This window comes from Acinonyx jubatus, chromosome D2, assembly GCF_027475565.1.
Source record: "Acinonyx jubatus isolate Ajub_Pintada_27869175 chromosome D2, VMU_Ajub_asm_v1.0, whole genome shotgun sequence".
NCBI lineage: Eukaryota > Metazoa > Chordata > Mammalia > Carnivora > Felidae > Acinonyx > Acinonyx jubatus.
In genome coordinates, this window is record NC_069393.1 from 30,063,537 (window position 1) to 30,091,195 (window position 27,659).

The following is a 27,659-nucleotide window of genomic DNA, read 5'->3' on the forward strand; positions in this document are numbered from 1 at the left end:
CCCCTCCCTTTTGGACTGCTGGACGCGCAAGACGTGGCAGCGCTGGGGCTCCGAGGGCGGGGCGGAGTCTGGAGTCTTCGCGGTGCGCCTAGACTCCCCCCGATCGCCGCTTCTAGTCCGACTGCTTTCGCAGGCGCTCGGGCAAAATCGGGAGCGGTGACCGACGGCTAGGTAGGTAGGTTCTCAGAGAGAAGAGTTGCCCGACCGCCCTCGACCTAGGGTGGATCCCAGAATGCCTTTGCTTTGAGTCGCAGTTCTGTTTTTAGAAGAACGGCGAATACGCATTGAGTGTTTATGTTCCCGGTCGTGCCCTCGTCGTATTTGACCCTGACAGCAGCCCTTATGAAGCAGATACTATTCTTATCCCCGTTTTGCAAATGAGAGAACCGAAGTTCAGTGTAGTCCAGTAACCAGACCCAAGTTCCTACGCTACGGCAGTGGCAGAGCAGCACGTTGGCTCCTACTCTGCCGTCCTTCCCAAACTTTTTCTCATTTAATTCTGAAGCCCTACGGGATTGGTATTGTTATTCCAATTTTACAGACAGAAAAACTAAGTCAACTGACAACGATGAATGATGTTTTTGGACAGTAAGACTCAGTACCACACATAAACCTCTCAATTCTCCTTAAGTAAAATTATAAATTGAACGTAATTCCGATAAAAGTACTAATAGGATAAATAGGTTATGTGGCTGCAGCAGATCACAAATATTCAAGCTGAAATCTATCAGAAAAACCTAGAAATTGAACTCCTAAGATAAGGGAAAAGGTACAGCCAATGTGCATCTTCCCTTTTGGCTGAGAAGTGTCATACTCTGCAAAGCATGAATAAATCATTTGGAAGCAGTGCTAAAAAAAGAAGAGGGTCCCCCAGGCAACGGCTGTTGAAGCCCTTGTGCTAGCATATTTGCCTAGTGAAGCTTTTCATCACAGAAACATGGTACCTTGGCTGGAGTTGGTGGTGACTTTCATTGAGAGATTGGCAAACCATCTTGAAACAATTAGAAATACCCCTCATGCAGAGGCACATCTGGAGAAAATGAACAAGGCTTGAGCAAAGATGGCTCTTTTGATGACTGAGACACAAGACCTGGCAGAGAATGTACTCAAGTGGCAAGAACAGCAAAAGGAAGTTTCCTCTTGTATCCACCCCCAAAATATTAGCTGAAGAAAGTTAGCTTCCGACACATGATATTATAATGCCTCCTTTACCTTTTACTTCTAAAGTTCATGTCTAAACTATTAAGTCCAAGTGGTTGCCAACTGTTTTTGCTTAATTATATGTAATCATGCGAAGTTCATTCAGTCATAACATGGGCATTTCTAAGCTTTGCTGCTAGCAGTCCTGAAATAGTCCTCTTTATATTGAAGGACTAAGATTCTAAGTTTACCAAGTCCAAACTGAATTTGCCTTCATTTTTCATTTATTTTCATTCCACTTTTCAGTAAAGCTCGGGAAGGTCAAATAGGACGATTACAATTTATTAACGTGAAGGCATCAGCCATATCTCAGGTAGCAGGCTTGATTATGTCTTTTCTTTTTAATGTTTTGTTTCTGAATTAGAAGAGTTTTCTCGAACCTGGAAGTACATTGACTGTTCCTGTGGGATTGTCACTAAAATTGTTGCAGAAAAGAACAACACAGCAAACCAGAGTGCTCTCCCTTGAAAGGCCTGCTTACCTTTTTGGTCCTCGGCTGCCATCTGGGAACTTAGATGTCAGCAAGGTTCCTTTCCCTCTCACTGGTAAGAGTTGCTTACCGTGACTAAGATGTTTGTTTGGTGTGGTTTGTGCTGAACATCTGTTTTCCTTTTGGGAGTCTAGAATGTTGGTACATGTTAGGAGGAAGGTACCTGTGTGACTGGCCCACAGTAATAACCCTGGGCGCTGCATCTCTCGTGAGCTCTCACGGAAGCCATTTCACACATGTCACAGCTCCATCGCTGGGGAGATTGAGCACATCCTGTGTGACAACACTGGCAGTGGACCCTGGAAGCTAGTGCCTGGTTTCCTCTGGGCTTTGCGCCATGCACCTTTTCCTTGTACTTTGTATGCTTTGCTGTAATAAGCTACAGCCACGTGTACAACGATATGCCGAGTCCTGTGAATGCCCCCCACACGTCATCAAACCCGGATGGGGGTGTTAGGGACCCTGACACACTAAGCAATTCCTGAGGATGTTCACTGGAACATTAGGAATTGGAAAAGAAATTAGAAAAGGAATTGGAAAAAAAATTAGAAAAGAAAAGGGCACATTATGCAAAACTCTTAGAGGGTTACCTTACAAAATGCTCAGAATATTTTCCCTATCTGAGATTATTGTGCATATAAAAGGGGATGATATACAGACACTAATACTAAGCCTCAGGACATATTAATTTGTACAAGTACTATGATTATCCCTGACTTGTTTTCAGACTTCCGGTTCTCTCTTACTTTGAAACATGTACGTCGATCTTTGTATTCATCACACTTCTTCACACAAGAAGCCCTCAACACAGTGGACGAGTATAGTTCGTAACGAAGCAGGATTGTTACCAAAAAAATATCCTGCCGAAACAAGCAGGAGAGATGCTTTGAAGCCTACGTTGGCGACTTTTGCAGATGGGGTATAGAGTGGTCATAGTGTCTCAAATGTCGCTCAACGTTGCTGAGACACTTAAGCAAAACTTTTGGTTGTGTTTCACCAGAAGTCTGTTCGAGCCCAGCCTTGCTTTCAGACATCTAACCCTGCACTTTGTTCTCCTGGTTTTCTGTACTTATTGTTTTGTCTTTTGTTTTTGTCTTTTGTCTTTTATGTCTTTGTCAAAATTAAAAAATAAACCTGCAATTTCTCACTAAAAAAAAAAAAAGATTGACAAAGTCAACTACAGAAAAATAGAAAAGTTTTATATGGCAAAACAGCACAGACACAAGAACGATGACACCATAAACTCAGCAGATGGCAAGTTGGGGGAAAATATGCATAATTGCATCCCAAGTGAGAGATTAATATGAAAAAGACTAACTGTTGTTAGAAAATAGACAAAGAATAGTACCAGACAATTGGCAGGGAAATATAGATGGGTCTTTAAGGATGATAAATAATGGAGGTATAAGAGATATTCTAGCGTATATAGATATGGGAAATAACAGAAGGTAAGACACTTAAAACTCACTGAAATGCTATTTTCACCCATTAGATTGGCAGAAGTGCACCTGTTTACTGGTGGCAAGGCTATTTTAAGACTAGTTGAGGAAGGCCCCACTAAGGCGCCATTGGGACAGAACCTGAGGACATGGCGGGGAGGGTGAAATGTTGCCAGGCTGATAGCAGAGGCCCTGAGGCAGGACTGTGCTCGGAAGGTTCCAGGAACAGCTGGGAGACCAGTGTAGCTGAGCAAGGTAACAAGGGAAAGAACGGCAGGAGGTGAGGTGAGAGAATGTGTGGGGTAGGTAGTTAAGAGGGTTCTGAGCCTTCACCTTACCTGCAGGCTAACGAGGTAGCCCGGCACATTTTGGGGGTTATTGGCACAGACACAGGCTTTCATTACCTCCAGCTTAGCAAGTAGTATGAGCTTCACGTTTGTGTCTTCTCTACTCGCCCCTGCTAGATCCTTGGGAGTTGATGAGAGAAACAAAGGCAAGAAAAATGCAGTTTAAAGTACATTCCCTTACAGCCTGCAGCCCTTCATGCCGTAATGTTTGCGCTTCCTTAAAAACTACAAGCATCCTTATGTCGACAATAGCTAAATCTTCAGGGTCCTCGGAGACCCTCTTTCAGCTTCCAGAAATTCCTTGGACACTTATATTTATATACCTCCCCGCCGTCCACAAACTTGAAAGTATGTAATCAGTCGCTCCTCACAACCCCAGTGCAGCCCTTCCTGCCCACGGGGCCTGTCCCCGTGCTTTAATAAAATCACCTTTTTGCACCAAAGATGTCTCAAGGATTCTTTCTTGAGGACGTCTCAAGGATGTCTTTTGTGATTTGCTCACGAACCCCACTTCAAATGCCATCAGGGGTGACACGGAGCAGCCCACGTGGATGCTGCCCATATAGGGGGTTTGCATCACAGCTGAGGAACCGAGAGCTTAGAGAACCCAAATCTTGGTGGACGGCAAACACACCCGCCTGACCTTTGACCTACAGGGAGGCATTGTTACACTGGGTACTAAATCTGTCTCCTGCCGTGCTGGCTCGGACTCTGTCTTCCCAGGCTGTTCCTTGTATAAACACCTTTAAGAAGACAGTCCAAACAAAGGCAACAATAACTCTGCCCCAAGAAGGGGAGAATTGTCTCCCAGAAGGGGGCAAATCTTTAGAGCCTTGGAGGCCACGGTGGGGACTTTAGCTTTTATTGTGAGTGATCTGCAGAACCAGTGGAGGGTTTGAACAGAGGAATTTTATGTAATTCTCCCCCACTCTATTCTTACTCCCCAACAGAGGCTCAACAGTAGGTAGACAGGACTCAGAAACTAGAACGGAGATTGAAAAGCATCTGTGTTAGTCATGGTTCTCCAGAGAAACAGGACCAGTAGCATATATGTAGATACGTATATAAGAGGGGGTTTATTAGAGGAATTGGCTCACGTGGCTACGGAAGCCGAGATGTCCCAGATGCGCCATCTGCAAGCTTGAGAAGCAGGTAGTATGATTCCATCCAAGCCCGAAGGCCTGAGAATCAGGCAGCTGCTGGTGTGTATGCTCCTAGAACCAGGAGCTCTGATATCTGAGGGTAGGAAAGGTGGATGTCCCAGCTCAAGAAGAGAGAAAGAGAATTTGCCCTATCTTTGCGTTTGTGACCCATTTGAATCCTCAAGGGATTGCATGATGCCCACCCACATTGGTGAGGGCGGATCTCTTTACTCAAGTCTACTGAATCAAATGCTAATCTTTTCCAGAAATGCTCTCACAGACCCACCCAGAAATATTTTCCTACCTACCAGGGCATCCTTAGTTGGGTCAAGTTGACATGTAAAATTAACCTTCATGGCATCTGTTGGAACTGTCAACACGCGGGTCACAGGTGAGCCTGATAAACGCAGTTTTGGGGGAGTACCGACTATGTGTGCTGGACTGGAATGACCTAAGGAGAGACTGTGGAGAGGAGGAAATGGGGCAGTGACCCTGGACAACGTCGTTAGAAATGTGGCTGTGAAGGAGAGGAGAACCAAAAGAGGTGAACCAAAAAGTCATCGTTGATGAAAATCAATTATACCTTTCTGCTCAGTAGTAAAAGCTGGAATACCATCTATGTCAAGACTTAGAAATTTGTTCAACTCTTGAGAAGAATGTAAACATTGCACTTTTTGTCATCTGGAGGATTTCATATAATGTTGATTAGAAAAATTGTCCTGAAAGGCAATCTGTTTTAAAATTTAAAGAGATGAAAGCATTAAATTTTCCACATGTTCCCCCTTTGACATAATCTGGAGTGCAATCAGGAAAAAAAAAAAAAACTTACTTCTTCTTAAAGTAACTGTACATCTCCTAGTTTACAAAAGAGAGGGAAAGGGCATCTAACGTCAAGTCCTTTCCTGAAATACATTCTTATAAATATCTATATGTCTGGATTCTAGTTTCCTTGCTCATAATAGTTACACAAACATAAGTTTTTCCTTAGATTTCCTCATGGACAGGGAATCCATCCAAAACTGAAAGGGTTTTGGAGTCAGAAAAATCACTAAAAGAAAAGAAAATTATTTTTTCTCTAAACCCCATGTCCTTCTGAATAGTATGTTACTTTCTTCGTCCCCTGTTATACTCCTGTAAGAGTTGAGGAACCTAATAACCAAAAATGCCCCTTCCTCACTCTTTTCAAGATGACTCAGAAGAAAAAGGCAAATCAGAGCTCCCTGTGTCTTCAGCTCTCTAGGAAACTAGAGCAAGGCATATGCACTGTGACACTTGGGAGATTTTCAAGCCATCTTTGTCCCATTTTTATTAGGAAACATGCCTTATCTTTGTACGAGTGATTTTATATAATATCATTTCATTCCAGTCAAATGTAGCAGTCTCAACAAGAAAACAAAAATGGGCAAAGGGCTTGAACAGACATTTCTCTAAAGATCTATAAATGGCCAAAAACATGAAAAGGTGCCCAACGTCATTAACCATCAGATAAATGCAAATCAAACTGACGCAACATACTACCTCGCACCCATTTGGATCGCTAGACCCAAAAAACAAAGAAAACAAAGGAAGAGGGAAAGAGAGAAAGAAAAGGAAGGGAGAGAGGAAGGAAGGTAGGAAGGAAGGAAGGGAGAAAACAAGAAAATAAGTGTCGGCAAGGATGTGGAGATACTGGAACTCTTGGGCACTATTGGTAGGAATGTACAATGGTGCAGCTGCTGTAGAAAACAGTATGGTGGTTGCTCAAAATGTTGAAAATAGATTTACCATCTGACTTAGCAATTCCACTTCTTCATTATGTATCCCAAAGTATTGAAAACAGGATCTGACAGAGATATTTGTGCACCCATGTTCACAGGAGCATTATTCACAGTATCCAAGAGGTGAAAGTAACCCAGGTGTCCATCAACAGATAAATGAATAGACAAAATGTGATATACACACACAATGGATACTATTCAGCCTTAAAAGGGAAGGAAATCTGACACACGCTACAACATGAATGAACCTTAAGGACATGCTAATTGAAATAAGCCAGTCATGGGGCACCTGGGTGGCTCAGCCAGTTGAGCGTCCAACTCTTGATTTTGGCTCGGGTCATGATCTCGTGGTTCACGAGTTCAAACCCCTCATCGAGCTCTCTACTGTCAGTGCAGAACCTGCTTTAGATCCTCTGTCTCCCCCTCTCTGCCCCTCCCCAGCTGCGCACACATGCTCTCTCTCTCTCAAAAATAAGTAAAAACATTTTAAAAATGGTTAATATTATAAATTCTTAAATGGTAAGATATGTGTATTTTATCACAATTTTAAAAAGAATTAAGTTTTATTTATTTAAGCAATCTCTACACCCAGCGTGGGGCTTGAACTCATGATTCGGAGGTCAAGAGTTGCATGCTCCTCTGATTGAGCCAGCCAGGTGCCCCTAAAAAAATTTTTTAATGCACATGTTTCACTTGAAACCTCCAGCATTTTCACAAATTTGAGTGTCATACGTGCACAGGGGCCATGCTAATCTTCCCTTACCATTCCAGTTTTAGTATATGTGCTGCCGAAGTCTGCACGGAACCTCCAGTGTTGTCAGCTTTCTGTGCCTGGTCCATTTGAGCATCTCCCTTTTCTGCAGGGTTATTCCAATCCTCATCAGCACTGACTTTCCCTTTTTTCTCTTTGGGTCCCTTCACCCCCTTCTTTGCAGGGACCTTTCAAAGTGTAGGCCCTGGCTTCAGAGGGGTAGGTTTAGAGTTGGAGGCATTAGTATGCATTCATATTTGGCTTAATATAGATACAGATGGCTATACACGGAAATATTTATACCTATGTGTATTTATACAGGTTGTTATACCCACATATTTTTCCTTGCCGCGTCCACTGAGAGGACCTAGAAGCAACTCAGTAGCAATGAGCACACCCACCACCCAGATCTTGGTTTCTAATACCATTCTCCAATGAAAGGAACCAAGGCTCTTTGAGACATGGCTGACTCTAGGGCTAGGGAGGGACTATACAAAAATAAAATTACAAGGCAACTTAGGGAATGGGAGAAATATTTGCCAATCATATATCTGATAAGGGGTTACTACCCAAAATTCATAAAGAATTCATACAACTCAATAGCAAAAAACCAACCTGATTAAAAAATGGGCAGAGGGTCTGAACAGACATTTTTTCAAAGAAGGGCATACAGATGGCCAACAGGTATGTGACATCACTAGTCATCAAGGAAATGCAGCTCAAAACCACAATGAGATATTGCCTCACACCTGTTTCAGAATGGCCATTCTCAAAAAGACAAGAGATAGCAAGTGTTGGTGAGGATGTGGAGAAAAGGGGCCCCTTGTGCACTGTTGGTGGGAATCTTAATTGGTGCAGCCACTGTGGAAAACAGTGTGGAGTTTCCTCAAAAAATGAAAAAAAATCGAACTACCGTATGATCCAGCTCTTACATTTCTGGGTATATATCCAAAGACAATGAAAACAGGAGCTCAAAGAGATACTTGCACTCCCATGTTCATTGCAGCCCTGGTCACAATAGCCAAGGCACAGAAATCATCTACATGCCCATTGATGATTGAATGGATAAAGATGACATGGTACGTATACACGATGGAACATTATTCAGCCATGAGAAAGAAACCGTGCCATTCATGACAACACGGACGAGCCTGCAGACATCATGCTAAGCGGAATAAGCCAGAAAAAGAAGTCAGTACTCTAGGATATCACTCACACATGGAATCCAGAAAAAGCCAAACTCATAGAAACAGAGTGGAGTGGCGGTTGAGTAGGGTGATCTGTGTTACATACTCAACAGTCGCCAAGAGAGCAGATCTTAAATATTCTCACTACGAAAAAGAAATGGTGAATGACCTGAGGCGCCATGATGGAGGGGTTGGCTGACGCTGTGGTGGTAGTCATTTTATACCGCGTGAGCGTATCTCATCAATATGTCGTACACCTCGATTTTTCTTTAAGTTTTTAAAAATTTCTGTAAGGCATCTCTACACCCAGCGTGGGGCTAGAACTCACAATTCGGAGATCAAGAGCTGGATGCTCTTCTGACTGAGCCAGCCAGGAGCCCCGACGAGTTGTGCACCTTGCAACTTACGCTGTCGTCTGACAGTGTCCTCTCCACCAAACTAGGAAAAGAAAAAGATTGACAGAGAGGGGGAGGGGAGAGCCTGGCTGGTGCAGAGGAATCTGCAACTCTTGATCTCGGGGCCGCAAGTTTGAGCCCCAAGTGGGGTGTAGAGATTACTTAAATAAATAAAACTTAAAAAAAAAAAAGAGTGAGCGCGATAGAGTAAGAGAGAGAGGAAGGGAGAAACATGTGATGGTATTTATGCATTTACACTAAATGACTACTATTTATAGGGATGTATCAAAGACCACGTTTTGAAAATGAGCTCTGGAATCAGACCACATGGGTTTGAATCCCAGTTCTTCCCCTTACTCACACTCTCACTTTGGGTAACTTATTTAATCTTAATGTGCCTCAAATGGATAATACAAGCATCTACCTCCGCATAGTGTCTCTGGTGGTTAGCTCCGTTCCTGGTACCTAGGTGGTGTCCGATGAAATTTGTTCAATAACTGACGGAGTGAATGAAGTAATGATTTTTATGGAGATTAAATAAGGTCATATAACTTTAGTTTGCTGGCATGGTGCAAGCATTCAATAAAGGTTGAGTGTTACCATCGACATCTTCTCTAGCCTTGGGAATACTTCCTTAGCGTGGGCTGTTCCCTGTGTCTGGAACACCCTTCCATCTCTTCTGCACCTTGTTTCTCAAGACTCTGGTCAGGCAAAACCCCGCAGTCAGTCTTTCCCGGGTGGCCCCTTCCCAAATTGTCCCTCTGCTTCTTTTCTCCACTTATAGCACCTCTGATGTTGGGTTTACAATGATTTTTGTTTCTTTCATGATGGCCTTATTGAGATGTAATTCACGTGTCATACAAGTGACCCATTTACAGGGTACAATTCGGTGATTTTCAGTATGTTCACAGAACTGGGCAGTCATCACCTCAATTTTCGCCATTCCCCAAAGAAACCCCATACCCATTAGCCCCGCTCCCCCTCACTCCAGCCGCTGGCAAGCACTAATGTACTTTCTGTCCTGATGGATCTTCCTATTCTAGACTTTCATGTAAATGGAGTCGTGCGAGATATATCGCTTTTTGTGTCTGGCTGCTTTCACTCAGCATAATGTTTTCTAGGTTCATCCAGGTTGTAGCACGTGCCAGTATTTCATCCCTTTTCACGGCTGAAAAATACTTACTTCATGGTCATACCATTTATCCACTCAGCAGTTGATGGACATTTGGGATATTTACACTTGTTGACTATTCTAAACAATGCTGCTATGAACATCTGTACGAATTGTTGCGTGGACACATTTCTCTTGGTACATACCTAGGGGTAGACTGCTGTGTGATCTGGTAACACTATGTTCAACTTTTTCAACACTATGTTCAAACTGCCTGTTTTCCAAGGCGGCTGCACCATTTTGCATTCCCACCAGCAGTGTATGGGGGGGTCCAGTTTCTCTACATGTACAATCATTTTTCAGTGTACCTCCATACCAGTGAACTTCTTGAAGGCAAAGAGGGTGAGACTGCTGTTTTCTGTCCCTCCAGCTCTTAGCCCAGTGCGAGTCACCGAGAGAAACTTTTCTTTCCCCAGCTCATCCCTGCTCCACTGGACTACATCAGAGTCATGGAGACATGATATCTTCCGTGTTAAAATATATGCTCAGGTAGGAGTCCACTCTGTTATTATACGAAATGAGGAAAATGAGGCCCAGAGAAGTCAAAAGATCTGCCTGATGTCACACAGAGCCGGAGCTAGAACTCAAGGCTCACGACTGGAAGCACAGAGCTCTTTGCCTGCAATGCTCTGCAAAGTGCCTCTGAATTTACTCCAAGACCAGAGGAGAATGAACTTTGACTCCAGGGATCTGGTGGCATAGCCCTAGATAGCAAAGCCACAGGTAGCACCTTGCCCTGAGATAGCATGTTTCTCTTCAAAATCCGTGGGAAGCCAGCATTCAAAACCACAGCATGTCTGGTGTGTGTGTGTGTGTGTGTGTGTGTGTGTGTGTCTTTTAACCTATGAATAACCTTGTGATTATTCATCCTCCAGTAATATAGAAGCTGCAGGTCTTTGCACGGTTCTACGCAGTGGCTCTAGGACCCCTGGGCACAGGTTGCGTCCCCATGGGGTGCTGGAGCCCCCAGGTGGGTATATTTTAACGAGCTGAGAGGAGAGATGCGAGGGAGGACAGGGATGCTAGGGAAGTAGACTTGACTCAGGTGTGCAACAGCATCACCATCTGCCTCCCAGGGAAGGAGCAGGCGGACAGGTTAGGGGAGGATGGCCCCAGGCGCATGGGTGCAGCAGCGAGGAGCCACATGTCACACTGGAACACCCATACTATGGCTCTAAGGTGGGGGCGTGGGTGTCAGCTCTGGAAGAGGCCTTCAAGGGGACCCAGGTCAAACCTCATTTCCCAAGAGTGGAAGCCGTGTGCTGTGTGTTGAAGGTAACCCAGCCAGTTAGTGTCTTGGGACCACCTGACCAACTGCAGCCAGTATTATGTAGCTTTGCCAGGTGACAAAGGAGACCGGCCCCTCACTGCGGGGAGGGCCATGGGGCTGGGATGATGTGACATTCCCTGCCCTTCACCAAGGGCCTGGCCCCGGGCGCTCAGAGACCACAGTCCCTTGGCCTCCTTGGTTCCGTGTTGCAAGTGAATTAAACAAGATGGAAGTACGTAAAGCATATAGCACAGGGCCTGACATTTAGTAAGTACTCACAAGTGGGAGGTTTTTTATTTATGATTTTTTTTTTTTTACGTAGTCTCTACAGCCAACATGGGGTGTGAACTCACAACCCCGAGATCAAGGGTCGTATGCTCTAATTGGGCCAGCCAGGGGCCGCACAAATGGGAGCTATTTTTGTTGCTGTTGCTGCTGCTGTGGTAGATGTTTGCTGGTTATCTCATGCTGATTATATTACAACCCACTGAGAAATCTTTTGCCGATTTATGAGATTCATGACTAGAGCAGTGGTTTCAAACATCAAGGTATGTTAGAATCACCTGGGGGAGCTGGTTCAAAATTAGATTTCAGGGCCTAGCACCTCCTGGGTCTAATTGAGTAGGATATATATATATATATATATATACACACACACACACACATATATACACACACATATACACACACATATATATACACACACACATATATATACACACACACACATATATAGAGACTATAGACTGTAAACAGAACATATAGATAGAATATATATAGAATATATATCTAGAATACATATATATGTATTAAGTATATGTAATATGTATATTATGTTATACATATTATGTTATATATATGTATACATATTACATTATACATATATATTGTATTTACTTCTTTATTTTTTATAAATATCGCAGGTGATTCAGTGCTGGTGGTGCAAGGGTCACCTGCACCCGGCTGCCTGGAGCCGGGAGCCCTCTGCCCCTAGCTGCGCTGAGCACTGTCCATTGGTGTTCTGCTTCATTTGATTTTCTTAAAAAAAAAAAAAAAATTAAAATAAGTTACACATGCTTTTAGGAAAACCATCCAGAGAGCACAGAATCTTATGAAGTGGAAGGAAACTCCCTGGACCCCACTGCTTCCGTGCTTATGTCTGCGTTCCCACCCCAAGATAATCATGGTTAACTGTGGTTTGTTTCCAGAAATGGTCTCTGTCCGTACAAGCATATCCACTAATGTATAACTTTTCCCCCGTGCTCACTTGGTCAAAAACACGAAGAGGATCAGAGGATTGAGCAAGGATTGCCAAATGTTTTCAGTAACGTGTTGAATAGGAAATATTTTTGGCTTTGAAGGCCATATGGTCTCTGTCCCAACTACTAAACTCTCCATTGTAGCTTGAAGGCAGCCACAGCAATTTGTAAATGAATGGGTGTGGCTGTGTTCCAAAGCGATTTTAGTTACCGGACAGGTGGCAGGCTGGATTTGGCCCACAGGCCACAGTTAGCTGCTAGAGTACAATTTTGTCTTTCCACTTATGTATTTTGAACATCTTTTCCATATCAGCCCATGCAGTGACTTTATTCTTGAACCGCTACATGGTACTGATAATATACTTAGCCACTTCTCAACTGGACAATTAGACATTTTTCCAGGTTTTGCCGTACTAAACAAAGCTGCCATACGCTGTGCGCTCGGTTGACTACTCTCAGTCAACTGGAATGAATTCTCTGAGCAGAATTGCTGAATCCAAGGGTAAGAAGGAGTTTAAACTTTTGATAGAGATGGCCAGACTGCTCTTAGGCTTCTTCTTAAATTCAGATTGCCACATAACCTTGTGATTTTCATTGTGTAATCTTCCTGCTGATGACTATTTTCTCGTTAATTTGAAGTTTTTGTAATAACTACGGGAAAGATTCCACCACAACAGAGGGGACAATGAACTATGTGGTAACGAACTCAAGTTTATAATTGTTTAATAAATACTTGCCCGCCATGAAGCAATTTGCACTGCATTCTTGTCCACGTAAAAAGCAAATTCCCTTCTGCCCAGAAAGCAGTAGCCCGGGGCAGCTCTTTATACACGTAAAGAACATTCTGTGCAAAAGCACAACTGAACCCCTTGCAGAGCAAATATGCTGATCAGATGGGACATAATTGCCTTTACAGCTGCAGCGTATGCAGGCCAGGGCTCGGCAATGGTGCAAGTGAATTTTGAATTTCCAATTGGAGCGCTCAGTCAGACCCTTTACACAACCGGGCCAATGTTGCAGATTCCCTTATCTGAAAAAAATGCAGTGATCCCACTCGGTGTTGTTGGGATTACAATTATGAACAACCAGCCTCCATTGAGCACCTGCTCTGAGCCTGGCACTGGGGAAGTCCTTCACATCCATTCCTTCCACCCTGTGATGATGATTCAATGACCATCTTACAGATGGAAAAACTAAAGCTCAGATAGGCCAAGGAACTTAACCACGGTAATAATATAGTCAGGCTTGACTTCCAAGTCCTTGGGGGAAAAAAAGTCATTTGCTGCATTAAAAACTGGCAAAAACCTTGGTGACTGATTCCTAACTATTGGGCCAATTTTTATGAAGTCCCCCACGTTGTATAATCTTTCGTTACAAAACATATATCTCATCCTGACAAATAAATCACTTCAGCAGTCGTGTATGACCATGACTGAGGCAACATTTAAGAACAGACTTACAAAAGGAGTATGAGAAATATTGCTAAAATCTGAATGCTGACATTTCTGATTCTGGGTCCAGGCAAGATGGCATAGCCCCGTTTTTCCTTGCTCCTCATGGCGACACACAACTACAGACCGTGGAAATGGCAAAAGAGACAACCAAAGGAAAACCCCGGAAGGTGGTAAAAGGTGAGCTGGTTTGGGACCAGGACCAGAGAACAGCACAGTGGCAGGGCACGTGCGTCCTACCACCCAAGGGAGAGTCCTTCCCCAACCCTTAACCTAGCAATAGAAGGCAGCCCAGATAGACTCATTCCTCCCTCTTAGAGAATGGGTGTCTCGCTGGTGGGTGTGACACTACCTGGCAAGGGGGATCGCTGGGATTCCAGCCAGGAATAAGCCACCAGGGACGTATTCTCTTTCCCTACAGACTCTCTACCAAGTATCCTCGGTGGGTGGGCAGGCTGAGCCTGAGGGAGAAATCCAGCTATCGCAGGTGGACGAGTCCAGGAATCCTCTTTATCCCTGCAGCCTAAGTAAGACTCTCCTCCTCGACCCAGAGACACTGGCCTAGTCCCTGGCTAGATGGAGGGGGTCAGTTTGGGGACCCACACATGCTTCCCCCACCAAGAGATACCCACCAGCCCCTTGAGGCGGCACCTGCAGGTACCAACAGAAGCTCCAAGGGCACCAGATAAAACCAGGCAGACCAAAGTAACACTGCAAAGCTGCTGTAAATTAAAGTGCCTTTGAAACCGCAGTCCCCAAAGTAGGCCGAGCCCCATGTGATAGCCCTAAGTGGGGTGACACCTGCTAAGACATGAGATTTAAATAGGGCCATCACAGATGAAATGTCTAGGATACTACTAACAATTACCCATCATACCGTGAACCAAGGAAATCGCAACTGAATGAAAAAAGACAATGGATGCCAACACTGAGATGAATTGTGAAAAGGATTTTAAAGCAGCCATCTTAAGACTGCCATTAGACTGTCCATTGGAAATTCCCTTGAAATGGGTTAAAAAATAGAGAATCTCAACAAAGAAATGTAACTTATAAAAAAGAACTGAATAAAAACCATAGAACTAAAAATACAGTTAACTTCATAGTTCCATTATAATGGCACACTTGCTCAGTGGTTCACTGTCAGAGTGGAGATGACAGAGGACAGGCTCCATGAACTTGGGGACAGAACAACACAGCTCACCCACTGTGAAAAAGAAAATAGGCTGGGAAAAGAGAGCTATGGGCCTGGGGACAGTAACCAAAGATCCAACCCTCGTATCATAAGAGCGAAAGGAGAGGGGGATTAGGCCTAAAAGGGTATTTGAAGAAATATGGCTGAAAAATTCCCACATCTGGTGAAAGACACAAACTTACAGACCCAAGCTGAGCAAACCCCAAACAGGATACAATGCAAACATAGCAGTAACTATCTTAAACGTGAAATAGTGGAGCCACTCTGGAAAACAATTTGGCAGCTTCTTATTATTAAACTAAATGTGCATCTATTGAGGTGCCTGAGTGGCTCAGTCGGTTGAGCATCTGACTCTTGATTTCAGCTCAGGTCAGGATCTCACGGTTTGTGGGGTCAAGCCCGAGTCGGGCTTCCAGCTGACATCGAGGAGCCTGCTCGGGATTTTCTCTGTCTCCCTCTGCCCCCTCCTCCGTGCTCTCTCAAAATAAATAAATAAACATTAAAAAAAAAATAAACATGCATCTATCATTTGACCTAGCAGTTACAATGGAAGGTGATAGTGACACACAAATGTGTATGGGAATGTTCATGGCCGCTTTATTTGTAACAGCCAAAAACTGCAACGAGCCTGGAAATCCTTCAACAGGCAAAACAAAGTTTGGTATGCAACAATAAAAAGGGATGAATAAAAAAGAATGAATTATCAAAAACATGCAACAACCTAGAAGAATCTCCAGGGAATTACGCTGAGTGAAAAAAGCCAAACCCAAGGTTACCCACTATATGGTACCATTTATAGAACATTCTTGAAATGACAAAATTGTAGAAATAGAGGACAAATTGGCAGTTGCTGATTTGGAGATTAAGGACGGGGTGGTGGAAAGACCATGAAAGAGGAAAGAGTGGTTATAAAAGGGCGACAGGAGGTCGTGTTGCCAAAACTTGAGGATCTTGTAGGGTACAGGAACCTTCCTAGGTGACTCAGTTGTACACAACAATACACACCATGAACGAGTATAGGTAAAACTGGAAAATCTGAATAAGATCAGTATTCTGTCTCAAAGCCATTGTCCTGATTGTGACATTATACTATCGCTTTGCAAAATCGTACCTTTGGAAGAAACGGGGAAAGGTGGAGAGAGAAATTCTCTGTATTATCTCTTACAACTAACTGGATGTGAATCTACATTGATCTCAATGAAAAATTTCAGTTTAAAAAATCCACTTAATACATGCCATTACACAAGTAACATCTTATTTACAAATGAGGGAACTGAAGTTGGGTGGTTGGTAACTGACCTAAGGTTACGGAGTTAAAGTCGATAGGCTAGGATTGAAAAGTCAGGTCTGTACAGCTTCAAAACACATGACCTTAATCACAGAGCTACCTGGGCTAATAACTCAGAATATAATGTAAATAACTCAAGAGTCCAATTAGTTGATTAGAGAAATTAAAAAAGTATATCATTTCAAAAGCTGAGCAAGGTTTTGCTTTCTGCTAATATAAAAACTTCTGCTTTACAATGGGATGCTAGGAATTAGGTAAGAACATAGTATCGAGACTACTGTAAAGGCGTTTCATTCTCAGGTTCCTAAAAATCAAGCAAATTTTAGCCTCATAATTACAAAATTGAATTATAAGATCACTGATAGAAAACAAACGCCAAATGGCAACCCACGCCTCCTTGGTAACATCAAGTTTCAGATTAAAGTAAAAATATTATAAATGAAGTTTCAGCAAAATAATTTTATTTCCTAACACATGGTAAACATATACATCCAATATGTAGTTATCTTGCATGTTTATTCACAAATGACTTCCAAATTACAACTGCTTTGACAGTGAAACATGTACTAATAGTTATCTTAGTTGAGATATGAAAAATGCTTTTAGATGGATAACATTCTGAATATTGGTCACAGCAGAATTTGCTTTAGTTAGATGAGCTCTATGAATTTAAAGCTTTGAAAAGCTACTACTTTTGCATCTAATACTCCAGATGAACAGGACGCAGCAATATCAGCTTGTATTCCACAGAATTTTCCTTAGTTTTTCTGGTGATGGAACCACTTATCCACTGTATTTGGAGAAAAGAAAACCAAATTAGAATCTCTATTAAGAATCAAAACATACCCGGGGCACCTGGGCGGCTCAGTCGGTTAAGCGTCCAACTTTGGCTCTGGTCATGATCTCAGTGCTCGTGGGTTCGAGCCCCACATCGGGCTCTGTGCTGACAGCTCAGAGCCTGGAGCCTGCTTCAGATTCTGTATCTCCCCCTCTCTCTGCCCCTGCCATGTTCGTGCTCTGTCTCTGTCCCTCAAATGAATAAATGTTCAAAAAAAATTTTTTTTCTTAAATAAATAAGAAGGATCAAAACATACCCAACATATATCCTACCATGGGTTGCCTTAAAAAAAAACTTAGACGTGACATTTCACAATGTGACATTACATGTGACATTTACAAGCAAAAACAGGTGACTAATCACAGTCACAGTTTTCTTTTGGGCTTCTTTGCTCTTGATACTAATCAATACACACGTAATTCTCACCAGAAGAACCTTATAGAGAATTCTAAATCTACAGGGGGAGAGAACTGTTTTCTGGGTGAAGCAGCCTGTGGCCAGATTGGGATCCAGAGCCCCACCTGCTCCAACATCTACAAGGCATCTACCCAGCACCCAGAGGAGAAGACTGGGTCGTGCTTGGGAAACTGCCATGATGGGGGCTGGGGGGAAGGAGAGCCCGTGCAGCTATCTTTCTTCCCACAGACATTATGGGACTCTAGAAATGTCTCTTCTCCCCTTCCTGCTCTTTCTCCGTAGATGTGGTATGTAAGATGTATCTGTAGATACAGATATAATTTTCCCACACATACGTACAATGTTTAGTGTAGTTTTACTAGAATGGAGATCTTACCATCTGTTGGTATTGTGCAGGCAGATTCACATGGTGGTGGTAACTAAAATAAAATATGAAAATGTATTAGTCTAATGCCAGAAAAAAAATAAGCTAAAAAAGTATACCAACACATATATTAAACAGAATCTGAACAGAAGAGGACTTCCCCAATTTTTAAATCCTAAAAATAATTTATAATATATAGAAACAAGGCAATGTTTGCTCTCCTGCCAAGAAACAAATTCAGGCCTCTTAGCTTTTGAAGGCACACAGGAGAATAAACAAAAGGAAATGCATCTTGAGATAACTGATTTATGCATTTGCAATGATTATACACACACACACACACACACACACATAAAAAGTAGGCAGAGCGTTCTCATTGAAAAGTTATGATTGTTAGCCAATGGTTTTTCCCTTCTAATTTTTCCTATTCACCTCAACGTTGTCAGGATTCATATATAAAGACAAACCTAAATATACTGGCTTCGTTGTTAAATTATTCTTTTTCCTTGTACTATACCCCACTTACAAGGCTACTAGTAAGAAGTCAGACTTCATGTTTTCTGTTTGTTTTCCTTATTTAATATAGTTAATAAGAATAATTTAGGATTATCTAGTTCAGTCTTTTGGTTAATCCAAATAATTGAAAATAATACAAAGTCAAAATTGTAAGATTATGAACCACTCCTGCACGGTGCCTGAAACTTGACCACTTTCTTGGTCCTTTCTATAAAAAGTCAAGTAAGTTCCCATTAATTCTTTTGTGAAAAATGGCCTGTGATAGGTACGTAGGCACTTGGGTTAGTCGGTATATTCTGGAATCATTTTGATTGTTACAAATTATACTGTTTTCTCATCCGCCGTGTTAGTGTTGACTAGCATCCTTCTTAGCTTCTTCCTTCAATCAAAGGGCTACTTGTGTGCGCTCATCGTTTGCAATTTCAAGACCTCACACGGTAATATGCATGAGGAGGAACTCTGATATTTGTTGAAAGAAGTATTTTCCTTCCTCATTAGCATAGATTCTTTTAGCCACCAGGAACGGTCTTTTTCAAGGAAAATTTTACATACAGCATCCACAATAGCTTTGGCAGCATCAGGATCACACTTGAAGGGGCTCTCAGGCACCGTAGTATTCATGCTGTGAAAGAAAACAAAAGTAGTCATGAGTCACAGTAACGAAACCTGTCTATTAAGAGTTAAAAACCAACAGGTTGAGATAGGAAGCCAGATGAGATTCAAGTTTGGTTTACCTGAATCAAGTTTACTCAAGTTGTAGGATAGAAAATCAATATAAACAGAAATCTGTTACATTTTCTATTCACTAATAACAGACCATCGGAAAGAGAAATTAAGAAAATAGTAACATTTGGGGCGCCAGGGTGGCTCAGTAGGTTAATATTCCGACTTCAGCTCAGGTCATGATCTCACAGTTCATGGGTTCAAGCCCCGTGCTGGGCTCTGTGCTGACAGCTCAGAGCCTGGAGCTTGCTTCAGATTCTATATCTCCCTCTCTCTCAAGAATAAACGTTACCAAAACAATTTAAAAAAAAAGAAAGAAAATAATAATATTTACAGTTGCATCAAAAAGAATAAAATACACAGGAATAAATTTTTTTTAAGTAATCTCTGTGTATGCTCTAAGTAATCTCTATGTGGGGCTTGAACTCACGACCCCGAGATCAAGAGATTCATGCTTCACCAACTGAGCTAGCTGGGCACCCCAATTTAACCAAGGAGGTGGGAGATCTGTACACTGAAAACTGTAAGACATTAATAAAAAGAAATTGAGGAAGACACAAATAAATGGAAAGATACTCCATGCTCGTGGACTGGAAGAATATGGTCAAAATGTTCATACTATCAAAAGCAATCTACAGATTCAGTGCAATCCCTATCAAAATTCAATGGCATTTCTCAAACAGGACAAACAATCCTAAAATTTGTGTGGAGCCACAAAAGACCCTGAGTAGCCCAAGACAATTTTGAGAAATAAGAGCAAAGCTGGAGGCATCACACTCCCTGATTTCACACTACCTTACAAAGTTACGTTAACCAGAATAGTATGGTACCAGCATAAAAACAGACACAGAGATCAATGGAACAGGACAGCCAGGAATAAAACCCATTCATATAAAGTCAGTTAGTTTACGGTAAAGGAGCCAAGATATACAATGAGAAAAGGACAGTCTCTTCAATGAACGGTGTTGGAAAAACTGGACAGGCACAAGCAAAGAATGAAACTGGACCACTATCTTACATTATACACAAATATTAACCCAAAATAGGTTAGACTTGAATGTAAGACCTGAAGCCATTAAACTCCTACAGGAAAACACAGGCAGTAAGCTCCCTGACATCACTTTTGGGGATCAATTTTTGGATTTATCCAAAAAGCATAGGCAAACAAAAGCAAAAATAAATAAGTGGGACAACATCAAACTAAAAAGCTTCTACACAGCAAAGGGAACCATCAACAAAATGAAAAGGCAACCTACTAAATGGGAGAAAATATTTGCAAATCATGTATCTGATAGGGGGTTAAGATCCAAAATACATATATAAAGAACTCATACAGCTTGACAGCAAACAATCAATCTGATTAAAAAAATGGGTAAGAGCATCAGACAGAAATTTTTTCAAAGACACACAATACAGTTGGTCAACAGGTACATAAAAACATGCTCAATAACACTCACCATCAGGGAAATGCAAATCAAAACCACTGTGAATCACACCCATTAGAATGGCTATTATCAACAAGCCATATCAACAAGGTAAGAAATAATAAGTGTTAGTAGGATGTAGAAGAAAAATGAAGCCCTTGTGCACTGCTGGTGGAAATGCAAATTGATGCAGTCACTATGGAAAACAGTATGAAGTGTCCTCAAAAAATTAAAAATAGAATTACCACTTGATCCAGCAATTCGACTTCTGTGTATTTATCTGAAGAATACAAAAACACTAAATGGGAAACGTGTATGTACCCTCATGTTCACTGCAGCTTGATTTACAACAACCAAGACATGGAAAAAACCTAAAGGTCCGCCAATGAATGAATGGATAAAGAAAATGTAGTGTGTACACACACACACACACACACACACACACACACACACACACTCAGGAATATTATTCAGCCATAAAAAAGAACGAGACCTTGCCATTTGTGACAACATTATGCTAACTGAAATAAGTCACACAGGAAAAGGTAAACACCATGTAATCTCACTTACACGTGGGATCTAAAAACACAAAAAGCAAAACCACGCTCATGGATATAGAGAACATACTGGGGGTTAACTGAGGCAGAAGGGAGGGTGGGTGAAATGGGTAAAGGGGGTCAAAGGTACCAATTATCAGTTATGAATAAGCCATGGCTCGAACTCACTTGTGTGCTCTCTAAATAAATAAACTTTAAAAAAATAGTATATCTAGGAGATGGGATATTATACAGAGATGGAATATTACATATTATAAAAACATTTTTTAATGACATGGGGAAATACTTATAGTGTTAAATATTTCAAAAATCAGGGGCGCTTGGGTGGCTCAGTTGGTTAAGCATCTGACCAGCTCAGGTCATGATCTCATGGTTTGTGGGTTCGAGCCCCGCAATGGGCTCTATCCTGACAGTTCAGAGCCTGGAGCCTGCTTCAGATTCTGTGTCTCCCTCCCGCTCATGCTCTGTCTCTCTCTCTCAAAAATAAACAAACATTTTAAAAAATTAAAAAAAACAAAAACCATAAACTATAGATGCAATATAATCTTAACTACTATTATTATTTCAATTTATTTTAAGAGAGAAAGAGAGCACGCACATGCATGGGGAAGGGGCAGAGAGAGAGGGAGAGAAAGAATCCCAAGCAGGCTCTGTGCTCAGTGCAAAAAAAGCCCAATGTGGAGCTCAGCCTCATGAATTGTGAGATCAGGACCTGAGCTGAAATCAAGAGTCAGACACTTAACCAACCGAGCCACCTAGGTGCCCCCCCAAATTTAAATATAAATAGATGCTGTTGTGAGTGTGGAGTGTTTATCTTGCATAAATGGGATCATATTAAGTACACTACTAGGAACTTTGCTTTTCTCCCTTAATATGCTTTGGATATCATTCCATATCAACATATAAAGATATTCTTTTAACGTGCCATATACTGTCCTATCATATAGATGTACTTAACCATTACATTTTTCCTTTTTGCTATTATAAAGGGCACTATAATGAACATCCTTATACATGTATCTTGGTGAACTACAGATATATTCCTAGCAGTGGTGGTATAAAGAAATACATGCAATTTTAACTTCTGGACTAGATATTGTCAAATTCCCCTTCACCAAGCCTGTACCCATTTATACGCTCAACAACCATGTATGTATGTTCTTGGTAACCCTGGCTATCATCTAATTTTTTTTAATTTTTGCAAATCTAATGGGGGATATCATCTTGCTGAACTGCATTTTATAAATCATGAGTGAGTCTGTACACCTTCTTATATGTAAACTTCCTTTTTCTATCTTTTCTCTCCATCTATTGAGTTGTCTTTTTATCAACTCGAATAAGCTATTTACAAATTATTTTGCCCCTTGTTGTGTTTTTTTTACAAAAAAACTGGGAAAAATGGTCTCCTGATACATAAAAATATCACAAGTAAACCTTTCTTTTATGGATTTTGAGTCTGTGTTCTATTTAGAAAGGGCTTCTCTACTATAAGCTAATTAATAGATTAACCTATACTTATTCTATAATTTTTTTGCATCAAAATTTATGTTTCTGGAATTAAATACTAATGTAAGACGAGGGCTGACAGGCTGCACCCAATTAAATAAGGGTGCATTAATTAAATAAGGAAAACATGCTGAGCTGCTTCCCTGGGGAGCTCATGAAGCACCTACCTGGTCACAGCACCTTTTAAACACAAATCGAAACAGCCAGAACATGGTGGTGGTTGCCAGTGTGCATCTGCCATAAGGAGAATAAGGAGGAAGGTCGGGATCTAGCCTGTTTTCTTCCTCAACAGCCAGTTGGTCCAACACCATTCATCCGTAATACTTTACTATAAACTAAATTCCCATATGGCATTGGGTCTACCAAACTCTAACAGGACTGAGTAATCTGACTTTCTTCTTCAATATCAAACTTTGGGTAAAACAATATCACTCAACATTATGAAAATAATTAACACTCCTCCCCCCACCTCCAACACTACCCTCATTTTTTTTTTTTTTTCAGAATTTTCCTGGCTATTTTCACATGCAAATTTTTCCTAATGAAATTGAATGTCATTTAGGAACATAGTTTACTTTTCTTTTTATCATATTTTATATTTCTCAATAGTCTTAAACTGCTCTTCTTCTGAGTCTTGCACTGTCTTGTTTATACCTTGGTGTTTTGTTTTTCTAAGTTTATCTATTTTGAGAGAGAACGCATGTGTACAAGCAGGGGAGGGGCAGAGAGACAGAGAGAGAATCCCAGTGCCCACCACAGGGCTCAATCTCACAAACCGTGAGATCATGAACAGAGCTGAAATCAAGAGTCAGACACTTAACCAATCGAGCCACCCAGGTGCCCCTGAGTACCATGTATATTTTAGATACAAATCTGTTTCTTTTCTTTTTTTAAAATGTTTATTTATATTTGAGAGAGAGAGAGACAGAGACAGAGAGACAGAGTGCAAGCAGAGGAGGGGTGGAGAGAGACTGAGACAGAATCTGAAGCAGGCTCCAGGCTCTGAGCTATCAGCACAGGGCCTGATGTGGGGCTTACACTCACAAACGGTGAGATCGTGAGCTGGGTCAAAGTTGGAGGCTTAACCAACTAGGACACCAGGTGTCCTGGTGTTTTTTTTTTTTTTTTTTTTAAATACTATTCCATATGAGACCTTTTCCTCCATTATAGTTTCTGTAATCACTTGTATAGAATGCTATCAATATACATACACACTCATTTTGTAATAGGGCACCTTTTTTAATTATTTCCCGGAGTTTTCTAGGTGCAAAATCATATCATCTATGACAATTTGATCCTCCATTTCCAACATTGCTGCATCAAAATACATCATTTCTCTTATATACTTCATTGACTACTATTTCAAGAACGACATTAGTTAAGTGGTGATAGTGGGCATTCTCTTGTAAATCTCTAAAAACCCAAGAGGAAGCATCTGATCCTGGACATGGGTTGGGGGCCAGACAGTCTTGGATGTGAGTCCTAACCATGAAACACTTATTGAGGGATGACTTTGGTTAAGTTTAATTTCCCTGCATCTCTGCTACATGTTTGGCAAATATTAACTGCTCAATAAGTATTAGCTATTATTAGCAGTAGTAAATTCTGTGTGCATGGTAGATCCTGGTTTAGCTGCAACACATCTTACATATTTAGATCAGAGCAAAACTCTTGCACTCAACCTTATTTCACTCACTACATTCTGAGCACTCTGCTTGTAAGCCTTTCTAGTTACCCTCACAAAGCTCTGATCCCACGGTCCCTTTTATAGTTTTAGTTTGTACTTGTTCAGAGAGTATCTCGTGAGTACTTTTCAGTTGCTTATATATCTACCTTCCCACTTACTTTAGCACTGACTCACAAAACCAGCCATCCCTTTTCGAAGGAATGTAATAATACAGTGTGTTTATGGTCGTTAAAACCTTTGGAGCAAGCTGGTCTGCCTTCTGTGGTAAACACACAGAGAAGAGTTCCTGCTTACCAACTGATCCCCTTTCCATCGATCTTCTTCGTCACTAATGCTCTCCAGTGGTCATGAGTGCTTTTAATGATATCAGTTGCAAAATCCTGTAATTTGAAGATACGCATTACAAAGACAGATAAGTGTCTTTTCCTTATTATCAACATTTTGCCAAAGCCTGAGAACTCTGTCTTTTCTAAATTCGTTTCCTTGTGTCAGAAATGGAAGAGAACATTTAAATGACTCGATATCAAGGCTGTCTTACCTATATCTTTAAACATTTGTTTTATGGCCATACAGTCTTTAAATGGTAACGATATAGTTAAGTTGGTCTCGATACAAACGGGCCGAAAGCTACACTTCTATATGACACACTACCTTATCTTTAAATTCTGCATTGAAAGCAAACTGGTTCTCCGGTTTTCCATCAGGAACCTTGTACCTTCTAAACCAGTCCACAGTAGCTTCCAGGTACCCAGGTTTCAGCCGCTTGACATCGTTAATATCTAAGAAGAGGACAAGCAGATTGCAAGATGAATATGTAATTGTTCATGCAATACAAATATCAAGTACGTACTTTGAGAGAGCGATAGAATGGATTATCAAAAAAGTTCAAGATAACGTTAGCGTGAACCACCTTGCTGAAAAGGGAACACACAGACATTAAAAGGAAATCATCTAGTGTCTTAGAATAGCTCTGATGTTAAGTACTAAGAAAACAACCAATACAATAGTAATTTCTATTGGAGAGTTTTCTGCCAGGAACTGGAAACAAAAGACCAAATGTGTTTTTATTATACCACAGTGAGGAAAACTGTCAGAGCTGATTAACTCTCTGACTGCGAACCAGACCTTGAAAGGTACGCTGGATCCGGACTGGAGAATCCTGAACACCAGATCCAGAAAAGAAAAGGTCGGCAAAAAAGAATCCAGTCAACTTTTGTTCCTCATCCTGCAAAGCTGCATACAGAGACACAGGAGTGGTCTCCAGAGCTACCAGAACTGCCTCCTGATGCCACATCAAGAGCCTACCAAAGACAGCACCAATTCTGTGCTGTTCCCTCTCGGGTTTGGCTTTCCTAACCAGCCCGGCAGTCCTGGTGTTGTAGCAAGCATGGAACCCCAGGCTTACTTTCACGGCTTCCCACAAAATAGCAGGGCGATCTGGCTATCGGGGTTCCACAACGACCAAGAGGATCAGTGTGTCTGAACTGACTGCTTTAGTGGTAAGTAGTCCTCTTCCATGGCTCTGTGTGTATCTCTCCCAGAGGTGTGGCTAGTCAAGAATTCTCTCCATCTAGCAATGCCAATAAACTCTTCAGATTATAACAGATGACAGACAGACACTATCTTAGGCTGACTTGGAGGGAAAGCTGCATACTATTTGCAGCATGGGGCCAACCGCCCAGAGAAAGTTTTCAGTACTCCAATAGCCTCTACTGCAGGGCAAAAGGCCACATACATGTTTTAGGATTCCCAGAATCGGGAAATCTATGGTGACAGCAGATTAGGGATTGCCAGGGCCTGGGAAGAGCAGGGGATAGGGAGTGACTGCTTAGACATAGAGTTTTCATCTGGAGTGATGAAATGTCCTGGAACTAGACTGTGGTGATGTCGTGTGACTTTGTGAATGTATTAAATGCCACCAAATTCTACACTTTAAAATTGTTAAAATGGTAATTTTGTGTTAAGTGAATTTTACCACCAAAAAAAAAAGGGGGGCGGGTAATGAAGTACTGATACATGTTACACTGCAGATGAGCCCTGAAAACATTATGCTACGTCAAAGAAGCTAGACAGACACATTAACATACAATCCCATTTGTGTGAAATGTTCAGAACAGGCCAGTCCATTAAGACAAACAATACATTAGTGATTGCCAGGGACTGGGGGAAATGGGAACAGGGAGTGGCTGCTAATGGATACAGAACTTACTGTTAGAGTAGGGAACACGTTCTGGAATTAGACAATGGAGACAGTTGAACAACAGAGTGAATATATTAAAAATCGTAGAATTGCACACTTTAAAATGATGAATTTTATAGCATGCAGATCATATCACACTCAAAAAATTTTTTTAATAAATAAATAAAGCAAGAGAATGCTAGTATGAAGGAAAAGAGAAAAGAGTAAACACAAACTACCAGATTTTTCCTTTCCTGGAATGAAGGAGAAAATTTACTCAATTACTAAGTTAACTACTAAGAAGTTCACTGTGCGGAATAACAGTGCTTTGTCAAATGTTTTGCTTCTCCATTCTTTAACAGTTTGAAGGCGTGGGCTTATTCCTTAGTGCTTACTGAAGGTAATTCTGTCTCTATAGGTTAAATTTGGTGGGGAGTAAGATTTAGATGTAAAGACTTTAGATCTTCAGATTTCCTTACCATTGTAATTGGCTGCATCAGGATCATCCACATTAATGGCAATGACTTTCCAGTCGGTTTCCCCTTCATCGATCATAGCCAGTATGCCCAGAACTTTCACACTAATTATTTCACCTCTTGCACATACCTAAGAGTCAATAACCACAGTCAGGACAATACCACAGAATGAAACTTTGGAAGAAAAGTTGTACTTGGTAGATAACAGGAAACAAGGAAGATGCCAAGTTTCTGCAAACTTACCATAAAATGGTTTCTTTAGGCAATTTTTAAAAAGCTAAACAAGCAGATCCCTGTCTTATCAAAACTGAAAATAAGTACCCTTGGAGGCCCTAAGAAAATCAGTAATGTAGTTGAGGATAATTCATATTTTTTGAGGTGTCATTGATTGGGCCAAAAAATAATATGTTCCAAACACATATTTAAATGTGCTTTCTTTAATTTTTATTTTATTCAAACAACTGAATTAGGCAAGTCAAACAATATGATTTAACTTAATGAGTTAAAAAACTGAATGCCAACTTTCTTTTCGGTTGTTAACTATTTCCCTCAGCCTGAGCGGTATCGTAAGGAAATGATAACTACAGTCTTGATGTTAGAGTTGCCCTACTTGATGAAGAAATTCTGACCATA

General features: G+C 41.3%; 1 protein-coding gene, 1 long non-coding RNA gene, 1 other non-coding gene and 1 pseudogene across 4 annotated transcripts in view; 2 read left to right on the forward strand and 2 right to left on the reverse strand.

The window, feature by feature from the left end:
• On the forward strand, positions 1 to 3,665 carry LOC128312692 (uncharacterized). 2 transcript variants are annotated; one of them, XR_008292310.1, is made up of 3 exons: positions 1 to 171; positions 1,447 to 1,745; positions 2,418 to 3,665. It is a non-coding gene; the product is annotated as an uncharacterized LOC128312692 (long non-coding RNA). The 2 variants fall into 2 exon arrangements; XR_008292311.1 differs by having other exon boundaries at positions 1,565 to 1,745.
• LOC106967159 (HAUS augmin-like complex subunit 2) lies at positions 169 to 1,513 on the forward strand (annotated as a pseudogene).
• Positions 3,666 to 7,070: 3,405 nt separating the features above from the next.
• LOC113600439 (U6 spliceosomal RNA) lies at positions 7,071 to 7,176 on the reverse strand. The gene has a single exon (XR_003421433.1). It is a non-coding gene; the product is annotated as a U6 spliceosomal RNA (small nuclear RNA).
• A 9,602-nt stretch (positions 7,177 to 16,778) lies between these two features.
• PPA1 (inorganic pyrophosphatase 1) overlaps positions 16,779 to 27,659 on the reverse strand; it is a 29,721-nt gene continuing 18,840 nt past the window's right edge. The window contains exons 6-11 of the mRNA XM_027062177.2: positions 27,030 to 27,156; positions 25,023 to 25,150; positions 24,666 to 24,751; positions 19,027 to 19,096; positions 17,971 to 18,013; positions 16,779 to 17,129 (exon numbers count right to left, since the gene is read on the reverse strand). Of these exons, the coding sequence (XP_026917978.1) occupies positions 17,098 to 17,129; positions 17,971 to 18,013; positions 19,027 to 19,096; positions 24,666 to 24,751; positions 25,023 to 25,150; positions 27,030 to 27,156 (486 nt within the window). The 3' untranslated portion in view covers positions 16,779 to 17,097. The remainder of the gene's footprint in view (positions 17,130 to 17,970; positions 18,014 to 19,026; positions 19,097 to 24,665; positions 24,752 to 25,022; positions 25,151 to 27,029; positions 27,157 to 27,659) is intronic.